The 16275-nt window shown below is 34.2% G+C and overlaps 2 protein-coding genes across 2 annotated transcripts; one reads left to right on the plus strand and one right to left on the minus strand.

Moving 5' to 3' along the window:
- Positions 1-5835: 5835 nt before the first annotated feature.
- Positions 5836-11139, minus strand: LOC129442801 (uncharacterized). The gene is made up of 6 exons (XM_055203073.2): positions 9844-11139; positions 8060-8353; positions 7678-7965; positions 7054-7143; positions 6762-6842; positions 5836-6593 (listed from the first exon to the last, which is right to left on the minus strand). The coding sequence occupies exons 1-6, from the start codon at positions 9998-10000 to the stop codon at positions 6541-6543; spliced, it is 963 nt and encodes a 320-aa protein (XP_055059048.2). The 5' UTR covers positions 10001-11139; the 3' UTR covers positions 5836-6540.
- A 2771-nt stretch (positions 11140-13910) lies between these two features.
- Positions 13911-16066, plus strand: iba57 (iron-sulfur cluster assembly factor IBA57). The gene is made up of 3 exons (XM_055203071.2): positions 13911-14370; positions 14900-15249; positions 15560-16066. The coding sequence occupies exons 1-3, from the start codon at positions 14036-14038 to the stop codon at positions 15949-15951; spliced, it is 1077 nt and encodes a 358-aa protein (XP_055059046.2). The 5' UTR covers positions 13911-14035; the 3' UTR covers positions 15952-16066.
- Positions 16067-16275: the final 209 nt, after the last annotated feature.

Below are 16275 nucleotides of genomic sequence, written 5' to 3' on the forward strand. Positions count from 1 at the left end.
TCATGTCATGTCATCAAAGTCAACGGTTTCAATGTTTCATTTATTTATTTATTTTATTTATTTTTGGACTATGGTAAGACGTCTGTTAAATTTTGCCTTATTTTAGATGTCCGGGCTGTGTTTTGATGACTATTAGACGCCTTTTACAGTAAATGCAAAATTGCTGTCTGGGAATCTTATTCCACTCAAAAAGAAAGCCACAAATCAAAAAAGAAAGCCACACTGACTCTTATTAGTGATTATATTTTAGTGCCGATGTGCACGGTACGTTTTACATGTTGGTTGCAGTGGTCTTTCTAAGTGGTTATGAATATATCTTTATGATGTATTGTTTTCTGGCCCATGCTGCGGAACAACTAGCTTAACTTTGTAAACAGCTTAACTACTGGCAAAATTTATGCAATTCAGATTGATTGTATGCAAACTGAAATGAAAGAATCCAGATTTCAGACCTAAACAAAATGGGTTACATAACTGACATGCTGTTACTCTTGACAGCTGGCTTGTTGACTGTTTCTGCATTGTTTCAGAAGTGACAGCAGCTTCGCAAAGTTATTTAAAATTAAACCCATCTCAGTGTTAAAATATGGTGGCCAAAATTGTCCATAGTTCCATTATAATGCTCTGTTTATTTTAACATGGGAACATTTTCATGTTTTTCTTTTTCATTTAGAAAGTAGCAAAAGAAATGCTGCCTTATGAGATTTCTCACACTGCATTGCCATTATGCAAAAGGAAATTCCAGAATGCATATCTAAAAATATTTCATACAAGATTGTAAAAATCAAATGATGTTGATTATAAATATACTTATCTATATATGAAGAGCTCAGATGTAGAAGCTGCTAAACACCACTATTGTCAAAAATTAGTTAATGATATTGACCGAAAATGCTTTATGCATGCATTATGCATTATGCATCAAATACATTAGCTTCAAATCCACTTAAAGGAATAGTCTACCCTTTTGCAATATTGAACTGTGTTGTTGCCTCAACTTGGACGAATTGGTACATATCTGTCTTTTTTCGGTGCGTGCAATGTGCGGCGTGTCGTGAGTGTGTTGGCATTTGGCTTGGCCCCATTCATTCCTATGGTAGTAAACAGGGAAGCCACCAAACACTTCCGTGTTTTCCCTATTTAACCTGATAAGGAACACTGTGCCGTACACGGTACACCCCCTCCCTTGCACGTGAGGCTGCATTACGTCATTGTAACTTTGAAGCATTAAATATTCGTGGCACATCATTGTAAAGCTTAGACTTTCAGGATTCCATTAAGCGCACACACAAAGCATAATATGATTTTTAGCAGTCATAAAACTGTTATCTAATTGTTAGTTACCTGAACCGGGTGGCGCCGATTTAGGATATTTACTTACCTTCAAAATCTTCACTGTAAAAAAATTCAGTAGAAATTATAATGTTATTGCAGCTGGGTTGCCGGTAATGTACCGTGGATTTGGATTTGTGTTGTTTATTGGCAACATTTTGTTCGAAGTTGAATGGATTTTGAATATTGGCAGGTCTTTGTCTTTAGAGAATAAAACTATACAATAACAGCCTCATGCAAAGCATTCTGGGAACCAGAAATCATCATCAACCTTTTTCTGTTTTTTGCTTCAGATTTTGCTTCCCAGAATGTTTTGCTTGATGCTGTTTTTTTGGTTTTATTCTGTAAAGACAAAGACTTGTGGATGTTTGATGTTCGTTTAACTTTTAACAAAGTGTTGCCAGTAGGTGGCATGGGTTTGGATCTGCGGTGGGTTACCGGCAGCCCAGCTGCAATTTCTACAGATTTTTTTACAGTGTTCCCTTTATCCGCTTTGGTGAAATTGTCCAAAACAAATTGTTCATAAATCCCCAAAAGTCCAAGGAAATGGAATATCCAAACCTTTTAATCCAAAAAAATTTGTTAATTTCACAATCTTGACGTTTCTGACCGAATTACAATATAAATATTGTATACAATTAGTTCACTAACGGACATTCGTTCTAATCTCACTTTTCATTCACGATTTATAATGAATATATTCGGATGTCACGTTTATTGTGCAACGTCTGAGGAACAAATACGCCCCCTTGTGGAATTTCAGCCGTTCCATAAGAGGCTACAGACTGTTACATGAGGAGTTATACCAGTAAGTATGGTGCCACAAAATAAAACTTTTTTTTGGTACCATAGGAATGAATGGGGCTAGGTTGGGTGCTGGCACATTCACGGCGCACTGTGCAGTGCACGCATTGAAGGGGGATGGGTATGTATTGATTCGTCTGGGTTGAGGTAATAACATAGTTTGGTGTGGCAAAAGGGTAGACTATTCCTTTAAATAGTAAATAGGCAGCAGGCTAACAACAGCCCACGAACATCAAATTGCAAGTTGCAAGTGACTGGAGATTTTTTAAAAGGTGAGATTTTTGCAAAAAAAAAGCATGCCAGGGGTTTTAGATTTAAAGACTGCCAAAATTTGTTAAAGGAAAACACTTTTTTTGAAAATATGCTCATTTTCCAGCTCAGCCAATTTTCGGGTCTGGCGCTACCACTTTTAGCATAGCTTAGCATAATCTATTGAATCTGATTAGACCATTAGCATCGCCCAAAAAAATAAAGAGTTTCGATATTTTTCCTATTTAAAACTTGACTCTGCTGTAGTTACATTGTGTACTAAGACCAACAAAAAATTTAAAGTTACGATTTTCTAGGCAGATAGCTAGGAACTATACTCTCATTCTGGCATAATAATCAAGGACTTGCTGCCGTAATATGGCTGCAGATGATATTACGCAGTGCCCAAAAATAGTCCCCTGCTATTGAAAGATACTAAAGGGACTATTTTCGGCTGCTGCATAATATCATTGGAAAATTTGGATATTTTCCAACAAAAAAAAGGTGGAGTGTCCCTTTAAAATGTATCAAATAAATGACCAAAGTGACCGTTTTGAAAATAAGCCATTTCAACTACTGACTAATAACATTTTCATTGACATTAAAGTGAAATTACTGAACCTAAACAAGGGCCTGATAATTTTTTTTTACATGAAAACATGTCAGACGCACTTGTCAGGATCTGTACAAAATGGGTGTGAACGCACACACAGATCCCACAAAATCACTGGAGGTGTGAATTATCAGTGTATTCTCTGGAATTTCTCTGTGAAAATGGCTAAAGGCAGCTCACTAGGTTATAAAATAGAGCCAATAACCCTTTGGTAAACTGCACCTTAGTCCCAACTCCTACCCGCAAATTCGACCAATAGTCTCAGCAAATGTTGGCATGGTGAGGAATGCTCAAACATACTGTACAATAATGTTATGCTTTGCCGTTGAATCAACCTTCCTTATATTTGTTCCTGCATATCAATCATCAAGCATATAATCGTTTTCCTTATAATTCCAAACTTCACCCTTAAAGTGGGATGCATGTTCAACTTCATATTTTTTATGAATTTCTGAAATCTATTATGCAAACATTTTCACAGAGCTGTTCTGTGTAACTTGTGAACTGGTTATATAAAAAAAAACGTGCAGTAGCAACTGCTTGAACTTTCATGTGTAGCACACTGTCAAAATACTCCTCTAAACCATGTTTAATTTTTACCTAAACTGAACTTTTTATGATTCATATTTATTATGGTTTCGCATCTATGTGTTTTCGTTTTTTTTGTATTTAATTTTAGGTTTCCTTCCCAAAATGTGCCTTTATTGTTGAGATTGTAATGATGATCTTTAATTTATGAGTCAGAATAATAATAAATTTAGGATTAACTTATCAAGATGTCCTGTGTGAGAGTGTTTTATATCATTAATCAGTTAATGAATGCTTAAGAAATATCATGCATTACAGTATGTTGGATATATGACCAATTAAATTAGGGAGCATTACGATTAATCGCGATTAATCTATAGCAGAATAAAGCTTTTTTTACATCATATATATTTATAAATGATACATAAATATACAAATCTATATACACATGTAAACATTTCTTACATATATGATGTAAACAAAAACTTTTATTCTGCTAGAGATTAATCACGATTAATCGTTATGCATTCCTAAATTGAATACGATTTTTAAAAAACTTTTATCTGTAAAAAAAGGGTGAAATTAGTTTTCAATTAGTTACAAATCTAAAAGGTACTATAATATAATCATTTTGAAATATGTCTATTTTTTCAATCAAATTATAATGATGTATATCATGGCTCAAAGTGCCAGATTTACTAATAGCTTGCGCCAGACTCACAATGAGTGGCTGATATCAGCTTTAAAAATGTTTATGGATCTGCACTTCCAACTTCCATAATTTCTGCACATACTAATTCTAAATACTAGTGCAAGTATGCGAAAATGGATACAGGGTTTGATTTTTACTTTATGTGCACACATTTATTTGTTTAAAAAAGTATTTTTTATTTCGATTTTTTTTATCAAGGGTTAAATTCGAGGATTAGGGTGGCCAGAGGACATACAGTAATGATATAATGCTGATCCGGGGCCGTTTAAATTCAAGTTAATTTTGTCATCAGTTTCTGTTTGTCCTCATGTTGTTGTCATATCATATGGCCTAGGGGTTACTTTTGCATGACTTTTCTTTTAACACACAATTTCCTTAGCAGTGTCTATGTGTTTTGTTAAACAAATAATAAACACAAATCCTCTTTATTCAGACAGGCATCATAGACACTGTGTTCTAAAGCTTTCATTTTAGACAATGCCGACAAGCCCCAAGCTTGAGTTTACACTGATTCACTTTGTAAGGCTCAATGGCTGAACCCATTTTAATATTTAGAGAATGCTGGAACTTCAGTTTTTTATGTAAGTGTAACACAATGAAAGTGACCTTGTAAATTCACCCCATTCTTTTGCCCATTTTTTGAATAACAGAGAGGATCTGTATGGCTCTAGGAATTAATTTTCTCTATTGTGACTTTTAACATTAACAACATGGCAGAGGAACTTCCTTTAAAAAGAAAATGGTACTGTGCCTTTTTAATTGAACTAAAAACAGATGACGAAGAACAGACTGACAGGATAGCAAATCTTTTTTTAGTGATTTTTTTATGTGTATAGAGCAGTCAGACCGACCCAGTCTCGTGTCCGTCTTATTTCCCTCACTAAAAAGTTCAACATTCGAGGCCTGGTGAGTTCAGTGTCCCCCGAAGAATAAAGACAGGATGTGCAGGAAATGCTTTAAATAAACGATGGCAATTTCCTGTAATGGCCAAGTCAGAATCAAGCTCACAATTTTAAAAATATATGTTGGTGCTTTATTTGAGGCTGACTTGGTCGAGTACTTATGCAAATTATTATTTTGTGTTTAACAATTAATACATTGGCCAATTTGTAGAAATGTATTTTACTTATTTTTGATTTATGCTACTTAATATTCTTCATGTTTTTTTCCACACATTTACATCCCCTCAAACACATCAAAATGTTCACCAGAAGGCTAAAAATGTCTAAGTGTTCTGATACATATAAGATTTGAAAGGTGCTGCTGTAGAAGGAATATATATATATATATATATATATATATATATATATATATATATATATATATATATATATATATATATATATATATATATATATAAATATAAATATAAATATAAATGCTAAATAAAATAAAACAAAATAATAAATAGGGTAAATTAACCTGTGCTGTTAAAACTCTATTGACAAATTTAATTTTAAATTAAAAAGAAAAAAAATGACAATTTTATTTATTTATTGGTCAACTTTTCAATTATGCCATACAAATATACTGCCAAACTTTAATGAACAATTCAACTTTATTAAACCAACAAAGCTATGTATCTTGTTTCATTACATCAACTCTAAAAAAATATAGGTTGTTTTAACCCATAGTTGGGTAACAACAACCCAGCATAGGGTTACTTTTAACCTAACAGTTGGGTTTGTTCATATGTTAATGTAAGCCACCTACACTTGTCTCTCATTTTTTAATACTTTACTTAATGGATCAAACTATGGCCATGTCCAAAATTGTTAGATACCACAGATCCAAATGTATAGATCTAGCTCACTAGATCTGGCTCATGTAGGGAAAAATTACTCTGTTACTCAATAGTTAAACATGTTGTGAGAGTCACAAGATACAGAGATGAATGAGATAACATCAGACAGCAGACAAGGCCTTGAGATGGAGACCATTGGAAATTCATATCAGCATTAAAAGACAAAAAGATTAAACATTCAACATTAATAAAGTTATGTAGAATAAAAATCAATATCATCAAATAAAATAAGAATAAAAGTGAATGCTAAAATGATAAAATAAATGAAAAATATAATTGAATTAATGATAATTGAAATTATGCAAATTAATAGAACACAAATGCTTCTATTAAAAAAAAAACATTAAAACAAAACTATGATGATTATCATGCATAGTTACAGATATATTTTAAGCAGATTACAAAAAGATCAATGGAAAAGCACATAGGCTATAACTCAGCAAGCAAATATTTGTTTGTTAAATCTTTGTTGCATTTTTTGTAATTATTGTCTTTTTTTTAAGCATTTGTGTCCTTATTTCCTCTAGGTGTTTTAGCCTTTCTTTTGTTATCTGAAAAGAAAAACACAAATCTGTAAAAATGTTTGGACAGAACATAACTTTCTACATATGTCATTTTAGAAATCATTAAGTTCAGTTGCAACTATTTAATGTAGCCTATACTGTATGTAACTTTCTGTTTAAAGTTCTCGATTGAATCGCCGGGTTCTGTAAACTCACCAGCTCTTCTTTCCCAGATGATCTGCAAAAGTATTGCAGTAGGGCCAGTAAACACTGCAATCTCACCAAGAAATATGATCACTACAGAAAAGAAGAAAGATTCAGACAGTAAAAGATCACAGTTTTATCTTTTATTGTCACTTCAGAAGTTCGAGAAATGAACCAACACAAACCACTCAATTCTTATCATTATTACAGTATATGATAAATGCCATATAAAGTGATAAGTGCTCTCTCGTTAATATTAACCAATAAACTTTCTTTTTTGTTATTACCTAATAAATATTATTACCTCTTGCTGGAGTTATTGATGCTTCAGGAGACGAATCTCCTTGACATTGTGAGGTGGTAACATTTATCGGTGAAGCGGTCGGAGCTGCAGCTGCAGAGAATGCATATTAGTTCTGGTGTACCATATTGTTGCAGACTACATCCCATTACATCATCAACATTATGATAGTTTGATACTTAGTAACAAGTCTCTAATCTCTGTTATTACTTTGTTCTATAAATGTTTTGTTTGGGTGTGCTTATAATTGTTTTTAAGACATGCAGCCCCACATTGACATTAAACTCGTCCATGGGTGGATTGTGTTTAAACTTGCTTTGTGCACAAAAGAAAACAACAAAAGTGACATAACTGTGAGTATATGATGACAGGTTAAGATGGGTATGCATATGATCATGTTATTAAAGGAAATATTCTGCAGGTGTAAAAATGTTCTGCAGAAGGTGTGAAAAACCAAGTGAGATAAACATTTAACCATGATCAAAGCTAAAAATAATTTCATTCTACACCTGGTGAAATCAGCATTCATGTATATGATAAAATAATAATGGTTAATATAATAACATAATTTTTAAAAAGCATTAAAAGTAAAACATTTAATATAGGGTCTTGGAAAAAGGGTCTCACCTGAGTACTTGACAGTAAAGGTGTCTGACGCCTTAACTTTACTTCCTTTAATAACCTGACATATCAATTGTGTGTTGTTGTCTTTACTTAGAAGTGTTGTAGTCAATATGCTGCTTGAATGTCCTAAGGATGTTATCCGATATCTGGGGTCCGTTTGAAGAGCAACACCTGCCTGATTCACCCAGACCAGCTGTACTTTTTCCAAATCAACAAAATGACCATACAAATGACAGATGAGAGTCAGAGAGCGACCTGGTCTGATCTTAGTGTGTGTGGATGCTATATAAACTGAAAGAGAAATTAGGACAGGAATATAGCATAAATAGGAGTTTGAAAAAAGTGCTTGTTTTAAATTGATCATATATTGAATGAAAAAACTGACCATAAAGAATATGCAGGAAAAAACGAGCTTCTTCTTTTTCTCTGATAAAGCAGGGGTAAATTCCATAGTCATCTTTTGTTATGTTTTTGATGTTCAGAGAGCAGTCAGATGCCAGACTCAGTCGCTCGTTGTCACTTTTCATCTCTTTATCATTGAACAGGTCAATTGTCAGTGTACCCCCAAATGTATAGAGCCATTTAATATCAGTGCAGTCAGAAAGCATTTCATTAGCTGGTAGAGTGACATCATCTCCACATTTGCCAAAAACATGTATGTATTCCACTCCACTGGTACCTGACACACAAAGGACGTTGTACAGTACCAAAATCTATTAGTTAATACATAATATCTTCATAACAGAAATTCATTAATTTAAAACCTTATTCAATCTTGAGCTAATGCAGTGCTTCTCAAATAGTGGGGCGGGACCCTCAGGGGGGGCTCGAAGCGACACCAGGGGGGGCGCAAGAGCCCCCGGGGAAAATACTTTTTCAGGAAGTGATTTTTTTGCAACGTCACTTAAAGACATTACACCCCAATCACGCTGATAAGCCGCTAGAGTTTTTTATTACTATTTATTGATTATATTTAATTTAATTTTTCAGTATTAAATGGTCAAAAAATATTATACTTTATATAAGTATAGATTTTTTTTTTCAGGCAAATTGATGCATTTTAAGTCTTTTCTGTTACAGACTAAAAAACAATGTTAATAAAGTTATTCTTTATTGTAAGTTGATCGATATTTCTTTTTTTGTTTTCTTTTTGTGTTTTCTCAATATTAATAAGGATACAATGTTTTGCAGATGTGTAATTTTATAGACAAATTATACTATTTAAAGTCGCGGCGGAGAGTTAGGGGGGGCGCGAAATGTTTACTTCTTCTTAGGGGGGGCGTGACAGAAAATAATTGAGAAGCACTGAGCTAATGGTGAGTGTTTAAATGAGTTGGCTTGTGTTTGCAATATTGGGTCTACGGTGAAACTAAATTGTTTACATATAATTATGTACTGTATAGAAAATACGAAACCAACAAAAAATATTTCCTTAAAGTTGCATTAGTGCCAAACAGGTCAAAAGTTTAGAATCACTTGACTAATATGTTCTCAAAAACCTTTTGATCTTAGGAAGCATACTTAAATGTTTAAAATTATTGGTAAAAAGTAATTGTGCTAATTAATTTCATTACGATACTTATTTTTTTATTTTAAAATGTTGTAAGATGAATAGCAGCCAGTAAAAGCCCAGCACTGATGGGGACTCATTTACTAATAAAAGGCATCTCAGAGTGATACAAAAAAAGCTTGATAAAATGTCACAACATAAGATTTGTCACAACATAATTCCCATAGATTCATTTGTGACCCTGGACCACAAAACCAGTAATATTGCATTATGGGTAATGGCCAACAATACGTTGTTTTGGTCAAAATGATCCATTTCTATGCCAAAAATCATCAGGATATTAAGTAAAGATCATGTTCCATAATGATATTTTCTATATTTCCTACCACAAATATGTATATTAAATATTTATTTGCCCTCAGTAATATGTGTTGCTAAGGACTTGATTTGGAAAAATGTAAAGGTGAATTTCTCAATATTTTGAGCCTTATGAATGGACCCTTATGACAAATTTTGCGGTCCAGGTTTTTGTGTGTGTGTGTGTGTTATTAATGAGTTTACTTTAAATACAAAATGTCTGTTAAACAAAGCCTGCAGTATTTACAGAAAACAACTTTACTTACAATAGAAAAATGTATATACAATATAAATCTGCTTACCTTTCAGAAGGAAGAGAAAAATCAGTTGCAGCAGATACACACACATTTTCTGTCTATCAGGCTTTATTCTCACATCACTCTTTATAAATTGTCTGCCCCTTCTCTGGTTATTACTCAACTTCCTGTGATCTAACACTAAATCCTGATCACAACTCATTTTACCACATGAACCTCAGAGAGTTTTTCTCACTACAGTTCCCTTTTCACACTAACAGGGGTTGTAGGCAGTTGGTCATTTTTGTAAAGCTGCTAATAAAGGCTGCAGTACAAATACATTTAAGTTGAAAATGTTTTTCTTAAGGTTTATACGATCCCCAATTATAACGAAAAAGTTCATCTGTGTAGTGTGCATATATGATGTCACGCCTATTGTTATACACCAACGGGATGTGTGAATTGTAGAACGCATGTGTATACTACCTAGCTAATGTCAATAAAAAAGAAATTTACACCCTACTCACTGAGTTCAACTTATGCTTCCTGGCTGTGTCTAAAATAGCCACCTACCTGTACATAGAATGTGAAGCTATGTCACATCATGTTGCATTTAGCTAGTGTTAAAAGGGATATTTCACAAGACTTTTTAAAGATGTAAAATAAATCTTTTATAAAATAAAAAATAAAATAAAACAACTGCACTACATTACACTAATATAGCCTCTTTAACGAGTGAATGAACACGAATGAGTGAATTCACACTTGAGTGTGCCGTAAGTGCTGTAGTGGCAATCTTTTGCTGAGACGCGGGGGTAAGTTACTTGGGAATTGAAATCAGTTACTGATTACAAACTACATGACAAACATTTTTGTCAGTAACCTAATCCTTAGATTGCACATTTTGTTTAAAGTAATCTTAGTACATTTTGATTACATTTAGATTCTATTTGACTTCTGTTTATTTGCTGTCACATATATTTAAGTATAATAATATAGTACAATTTTGACATACAGTAGAGCAAGAATTTATATTTAAATCTTAAAGAGCACCTATTGTCAGATTTACATTTTTACATGTCCTAAGTCTGTATTAGTACATGTTAACAATATGCAAAAGGTACAAACCCCAAAGTAAACGGTGACCCGAGTTATTGTTTCCAACGCAAATCTCTTTTCTTGAACTACAACAAACACATAGATTGTAGGCGACAGTTTACTTCCTGGTATTGGTGATGTAGAAAAGACCGACGGTCAGAGGTATTCAGCCCAATCACAACGTACAGATTAGCTGGCCAATCAGGGACACAGAGCTTTTCAAATCTGTGCTTTTCAGGAAGAGAGTGAATCTGTAGCTCCAAAAATGTTTTTTTACCATAAACCACGGAAACACACACACACACATTCTGGTTCCCATGTTTTGTGGGGACATTCCATAGACGTAATGCATTTTATACCACGCAAACTGTATATTTTATTCCCCTTACCTACCCCATTCCCTAACCCCAACCATCACAGAAACCCTTCTCCTACTTCACATTTTCAAGAAACATCATTTTGTTTGATTTATAAGCTTGTTTCCTCATGGGGACATCAAAATGTCTGTTATACGTTTACATTATGAAGTTGTGTGAAATTATAAAACACACATTAAAAGCAGAATAGAAGTGTTTTCCATACAAAACATTTGTTGTGAAATGATCACAGAAGTCATGACAAACTGGAGACCTTTTTCTGTAGTCGAACACCTGCAGTGATGGGCAATACAGAAAGCAATGATCTGCCTCAAACAATAGGGTATCTAATACAAGGTCATAAATACCTGAATACTGCAGGCACATTTATAATGTTTTGCTAGTGAATGGCGATCAGTGGTGTAGTGCAGGGTATACGCAGGTATACGGAGTATACCCACCTTTTTATTGATGGCATGGGGTATACCCACTTCTACTGGGGGCATAAATTAAGAATATACCCACTTCTCCAGACACCACTACACCACTGATGGCGATGACAGGAAATTACAGATGTGTGAGGTGAACTTAACCACAAGGTTGTTAAAGACTAAACTTATCACCTACTTGTGAAATAGCAATTATTTGTGTGTGGGCTATTATTTTATGCATACGATTTCTCACTGTTTTACCACAGTAACACTGTGCTCTTCTATATAAAAAATGTAAGTTTATAAAAAATGCAATGATTTTAAAAAGTAGGAAAAAATAAAGTAATATGTAACGCAATCCATGTAATGGAATCTGTAACAATAAAAAAGTAATTGTATACCATACTCTGATATAATGTATAGTAATTTAACTACAAGTATCTTGATTTTTGGAATCTGATTACGTAATCCAGATTACATCTAATCTGTTACTACACAGCTCTGGCTATAGACGGTTTTATGGGACGCATTCGTATTGTCGCGGTTATGCGACTGAACTGAAGAGAATTTGACAAGACAAATACCTTGTCGAAAATAAAATGCTGAAAAAACAAAGAACCATTACAGAAAATTCTAATGGTTTCCATTAAAATACCAATAGGAACCATTAGCTTTTACCATTAAAACCACTACACTGTAGTGTGTTTTGGGCCGTTATTCCATTAGAACCAATACATTTTCCATTAGAACCAATAGAACCAATACATACCATTAGAGACCAACAAAAACCAATACACTGTAGTTCCATTAGAACCAATGAAATTCCCACTAAAACCATGGTTTATTGTTTTTTTTTCCAGCAGGGAGATATGATATTTGAATGAGGGTAATTTACTTGTCATTTATTTCCTTTGTTATCAGAAATAAGTAACGGTTATAGTGTTATTGATTCTATGTGGAAGTCTACCGGAAATTGCATTTAGTCCAGCTGTTTGTTTATGTTGTTGCTGCTGAAACCATCTACTGTAAATAAGAAAATATTGGGCTATTTCGTACATCTTATGACAAGCAATGTATTTCTTCAAAATGTTTGCCAAGCAACACAGATGGAGTAGTTCAGTAATACGCTACTGATGTAATATAAGGCCACAGATTTACTGTATGTTACTACAGTAATTTACAATGTTTCAAACGTGGCCCAGCCAATCTTAATAAAGAAACAAAACTATAAGAAGAAATTTATCGATTGTCATCTAAAGCAGGGGTTTTCAAACCGGGTTCCGGGGACCCACAGGGGTCCTCCAGAAGGTTCCAAGGGGTCCCCAGAAAATTTCAAGAAAAGGAAAAAGCAAAAAGTGTGAAAAGTCTATGTGTAGCCATAATTTGTAAACCATTTGCTGTCTTTATACTACCACAATTAATATTTATAGGACAGTTAAATGTTTCTTTATGAACAAATATGGATATATATTTAGGAAAGGTGTCCCTCACTAAAGGTTCATCATATGTGGGGGTCCCTGCCATCAAATAGTTTGAAAACCCCTGATCTAAAGTACAAGTCAAACGTCAGGCTACTGGCGCCCTCTGCAGGTTAATAAATTCATCCACAATTATTGTGACTAAATTTGCAACATATATTTTAATGCATATCTGCCTCTTGAATATATTATTTTGCATTTTAACAGTATAGTTTTGACACTATTGATAAAATTATTGTTGTCCCTTTATATATTAATTTTAAAGGCTAATGTTCACCTTCTATTTTTATTATTTATTACTACAAAAGACTAATCATCATAATAATTGTCTGATTACTCGATTACTAAAAAAATAGACAGTAGCAGCCCTCAGTTTTTTTTAAGTAAATTTTGTCAGGTTTGCCTTATAAGGACTCATGTAACTTAGGACTTATAAGGTACCGGGCAAGTAACTTTATACTCGGAGTTTTTATTGAATAACAAATTAAATACCCGAAAACAACCACATGACAATGCTTAATGTTAAGCCTTAGGTCAGGTTTTATGGCTCAGCTCATGAGTATTAATGTAGCACTGCGTTTAACCATAGGCTTTAATTAAATAAAAATCAGGATATGCTCATGAATATTAATAGTTTGCGTGAATAATATTTGTATCTATTATTAATAGTTTTAATATTAATACAATATTAATTTAAATAGTTTTTCACAGTTACCTAATTAATATTAATAAGACCAACCTTCACCATAGTAAGATCAATACACAGCCTTACACAAACAGTAAACGCAATGCAGTATGGGAAGGAAGATGGAGGAAGAAAGGGCAAGAGAACATCAACTCACCTCGTTTAGAGGAACTTTAAGCCTTTAAGCTTTTTATTGTGGCAAACAACACGATGCATAAGGTTGCTTTGTTTGCCGGTGCTTTTAGAGGAGTCCTGGCAGGATCTCGCGGACTTCACGGGCAAAGTTTACTTCACTCCTGCACGAGACATGAGACTCAGATGGGAAAACACACTGAAGATCAAACCAAAAACACTACGGGCCACTTTACCTGTTACAGTCTGCAGCACAGGACTCTCATCAATATATCCGGACATGACACCAGCTCATTTCTTCAAGGAATAATCACCAATGACATGGGTCTTTTGAGTGAAGACGGTGTCAAAGCTATGTATGCGCACATGTTAAATGTCCAAGGCAGGACATTATATGATATAATCATTTACAGGTATTTTCTGACATTATTTTCTATTTCAGTAGTTTGACTTTTAAACTAAACCCGAAATCGATGCAATGTTTTAGAGACGCTGCCTGGTACAGAGTTTCCTTCGAGTTGATAAGGATTGCGCATATTAAGCGGCACGTGACATCAAAGTATCGCGATAGCGATTTGAAAGCACAGTCCTCGAATCACTCTCGCGGTACTTTACTGTAATAGTCTGCGCAGCTGTGTCGAAACATGTGGGCGTGACCTTAACATTTATCTCACATTATCTAACAGTCCCACCTTGGCATGTTTGAACTGCAAATTGATAAACAATTGTAGAACAACAAAATATAATTTCAAGTGAAAACCAGAAAACAAAATTACGTACATAATAAAACAAAAATACTGCAATTATTTGTGTAAATATTTGTGATAACGTGCTCTGTGCTGACAAATATTATGATACCAGAATTTATGTTTGGAGAATATGCTAAACCTGTGGCAACAAATATAGATCATTGTATATTATAAGAAGTTCTGTGTCTTTTAGTTTAAAGAAAAACTCGAGTGGACTCAATGGTGTTCTTCTGGAGTGTAATGGCTGTGTGCAGGAGTCCATTATGAAACATCTGAAAACCTACAAGATACGGCGCAAAGTCAACATCAGCACGTGTCCCAGTCTCTCGCTATGGGCTTTGTTACCTCAAAACAAAGATGATATGACGAAGTCCAAGCCAGATGTTACTGCAGTAGAAAACGTGATAGTGTTGGAGACAGACCCAAGAACTGAGCTCATGGGATGGAGACTGATCACCAGTCATGGGGTCAATCCAGTAGACATTATTTCGGCTTGTCACCAGGGTACCACTGAAGAATACCACCAACATCGATATGAAATTGGTATTAAAATATTTTTGTTATTACAAGATGTATTATGTTGATGTATCATCACAATTCCAGTATTGGTTAACTGGATCATTCTGTCCTGCAGGGTGACATGCTATACTGCATCCGGTACAAATAAAGAACATCATATTGAAAGCAAATAATTTTTTATACTTACAGATTCTATGACATCACATAATTTTGGAGACTATATATCATTTGTATATTTACAGATTATTTGTCACACAGCAGAACCACGTAAATTAACTAAAATTATCAAGAATCCTCATTTCTTTTCAAATTCTAATTTGTTTTCTTTTATTAGGAATACCTGAAGGCGTCCAAGATCTTCCACCAGGTGTGGCCCTTCCACTGGAGTCTAATCTGGTCTACATGCGGGGAATAAGCTTCACCAAGGGCTGTTACATCGGACAGGAACTTACTGCCAGAACTCACCACACCGGTGTAATACGGAAACGCCTAATGCCTGTAAGCATGTCTGCCCCGGTGAAAAACACGGACCAAGAAACTGCTCTGAAGACTGAAGGAGGAAAACCAGCAGGGAAGCACAGAGCAGGAATCGAACAGCTGGGTCTGAGCCTTGTACGCTTGGCTCACGCCAAAGAGCCACTGAAACTTAAATTGTCTGATGATACGACTGTGACTTTACAGGCTAAGGTGCCAGACTGGTGGCCAAAAAACACAAAAGATAAATGAATCTACTAGCCTCTACTACATTTGTTGTTTTTAAATGCTTGCCAAACTGCTGTTATTGCATTGTAAAGCATATTTATTTATATTTGTAGTTCAATTAAAACTTTACTTGAATCACTATAGCCTTTATTTATACATTTGTTGGCGACATGCTGGATGACACTTGAAAATAAAATAACTTACTATATTGTGTTTCTAATGCAAATCACTTCTTCAAGAATAGAAATCTAACAACAAATTTAAAATCAACACAATGATTTTTTCATTTTGTGTCTGTATTACATATTTAGGAATGAAACATAACATCCCACAGGGAAAAATGTAGGA

This window comes from Misgurnus anguillicaudatus, chromosome 2, assembly GCF_027580225.2.
Source record: "Misgurnus anguillicaudatus chromosome 2, ASM2758022v2, whole genome shotgun sequence".
NCBI lineage: Eukaryota > Metazoa > Chordata > Actinopteri > Cypriniformes > Cobitidae > Misgurnus > Misgurnus anguillicaudatus.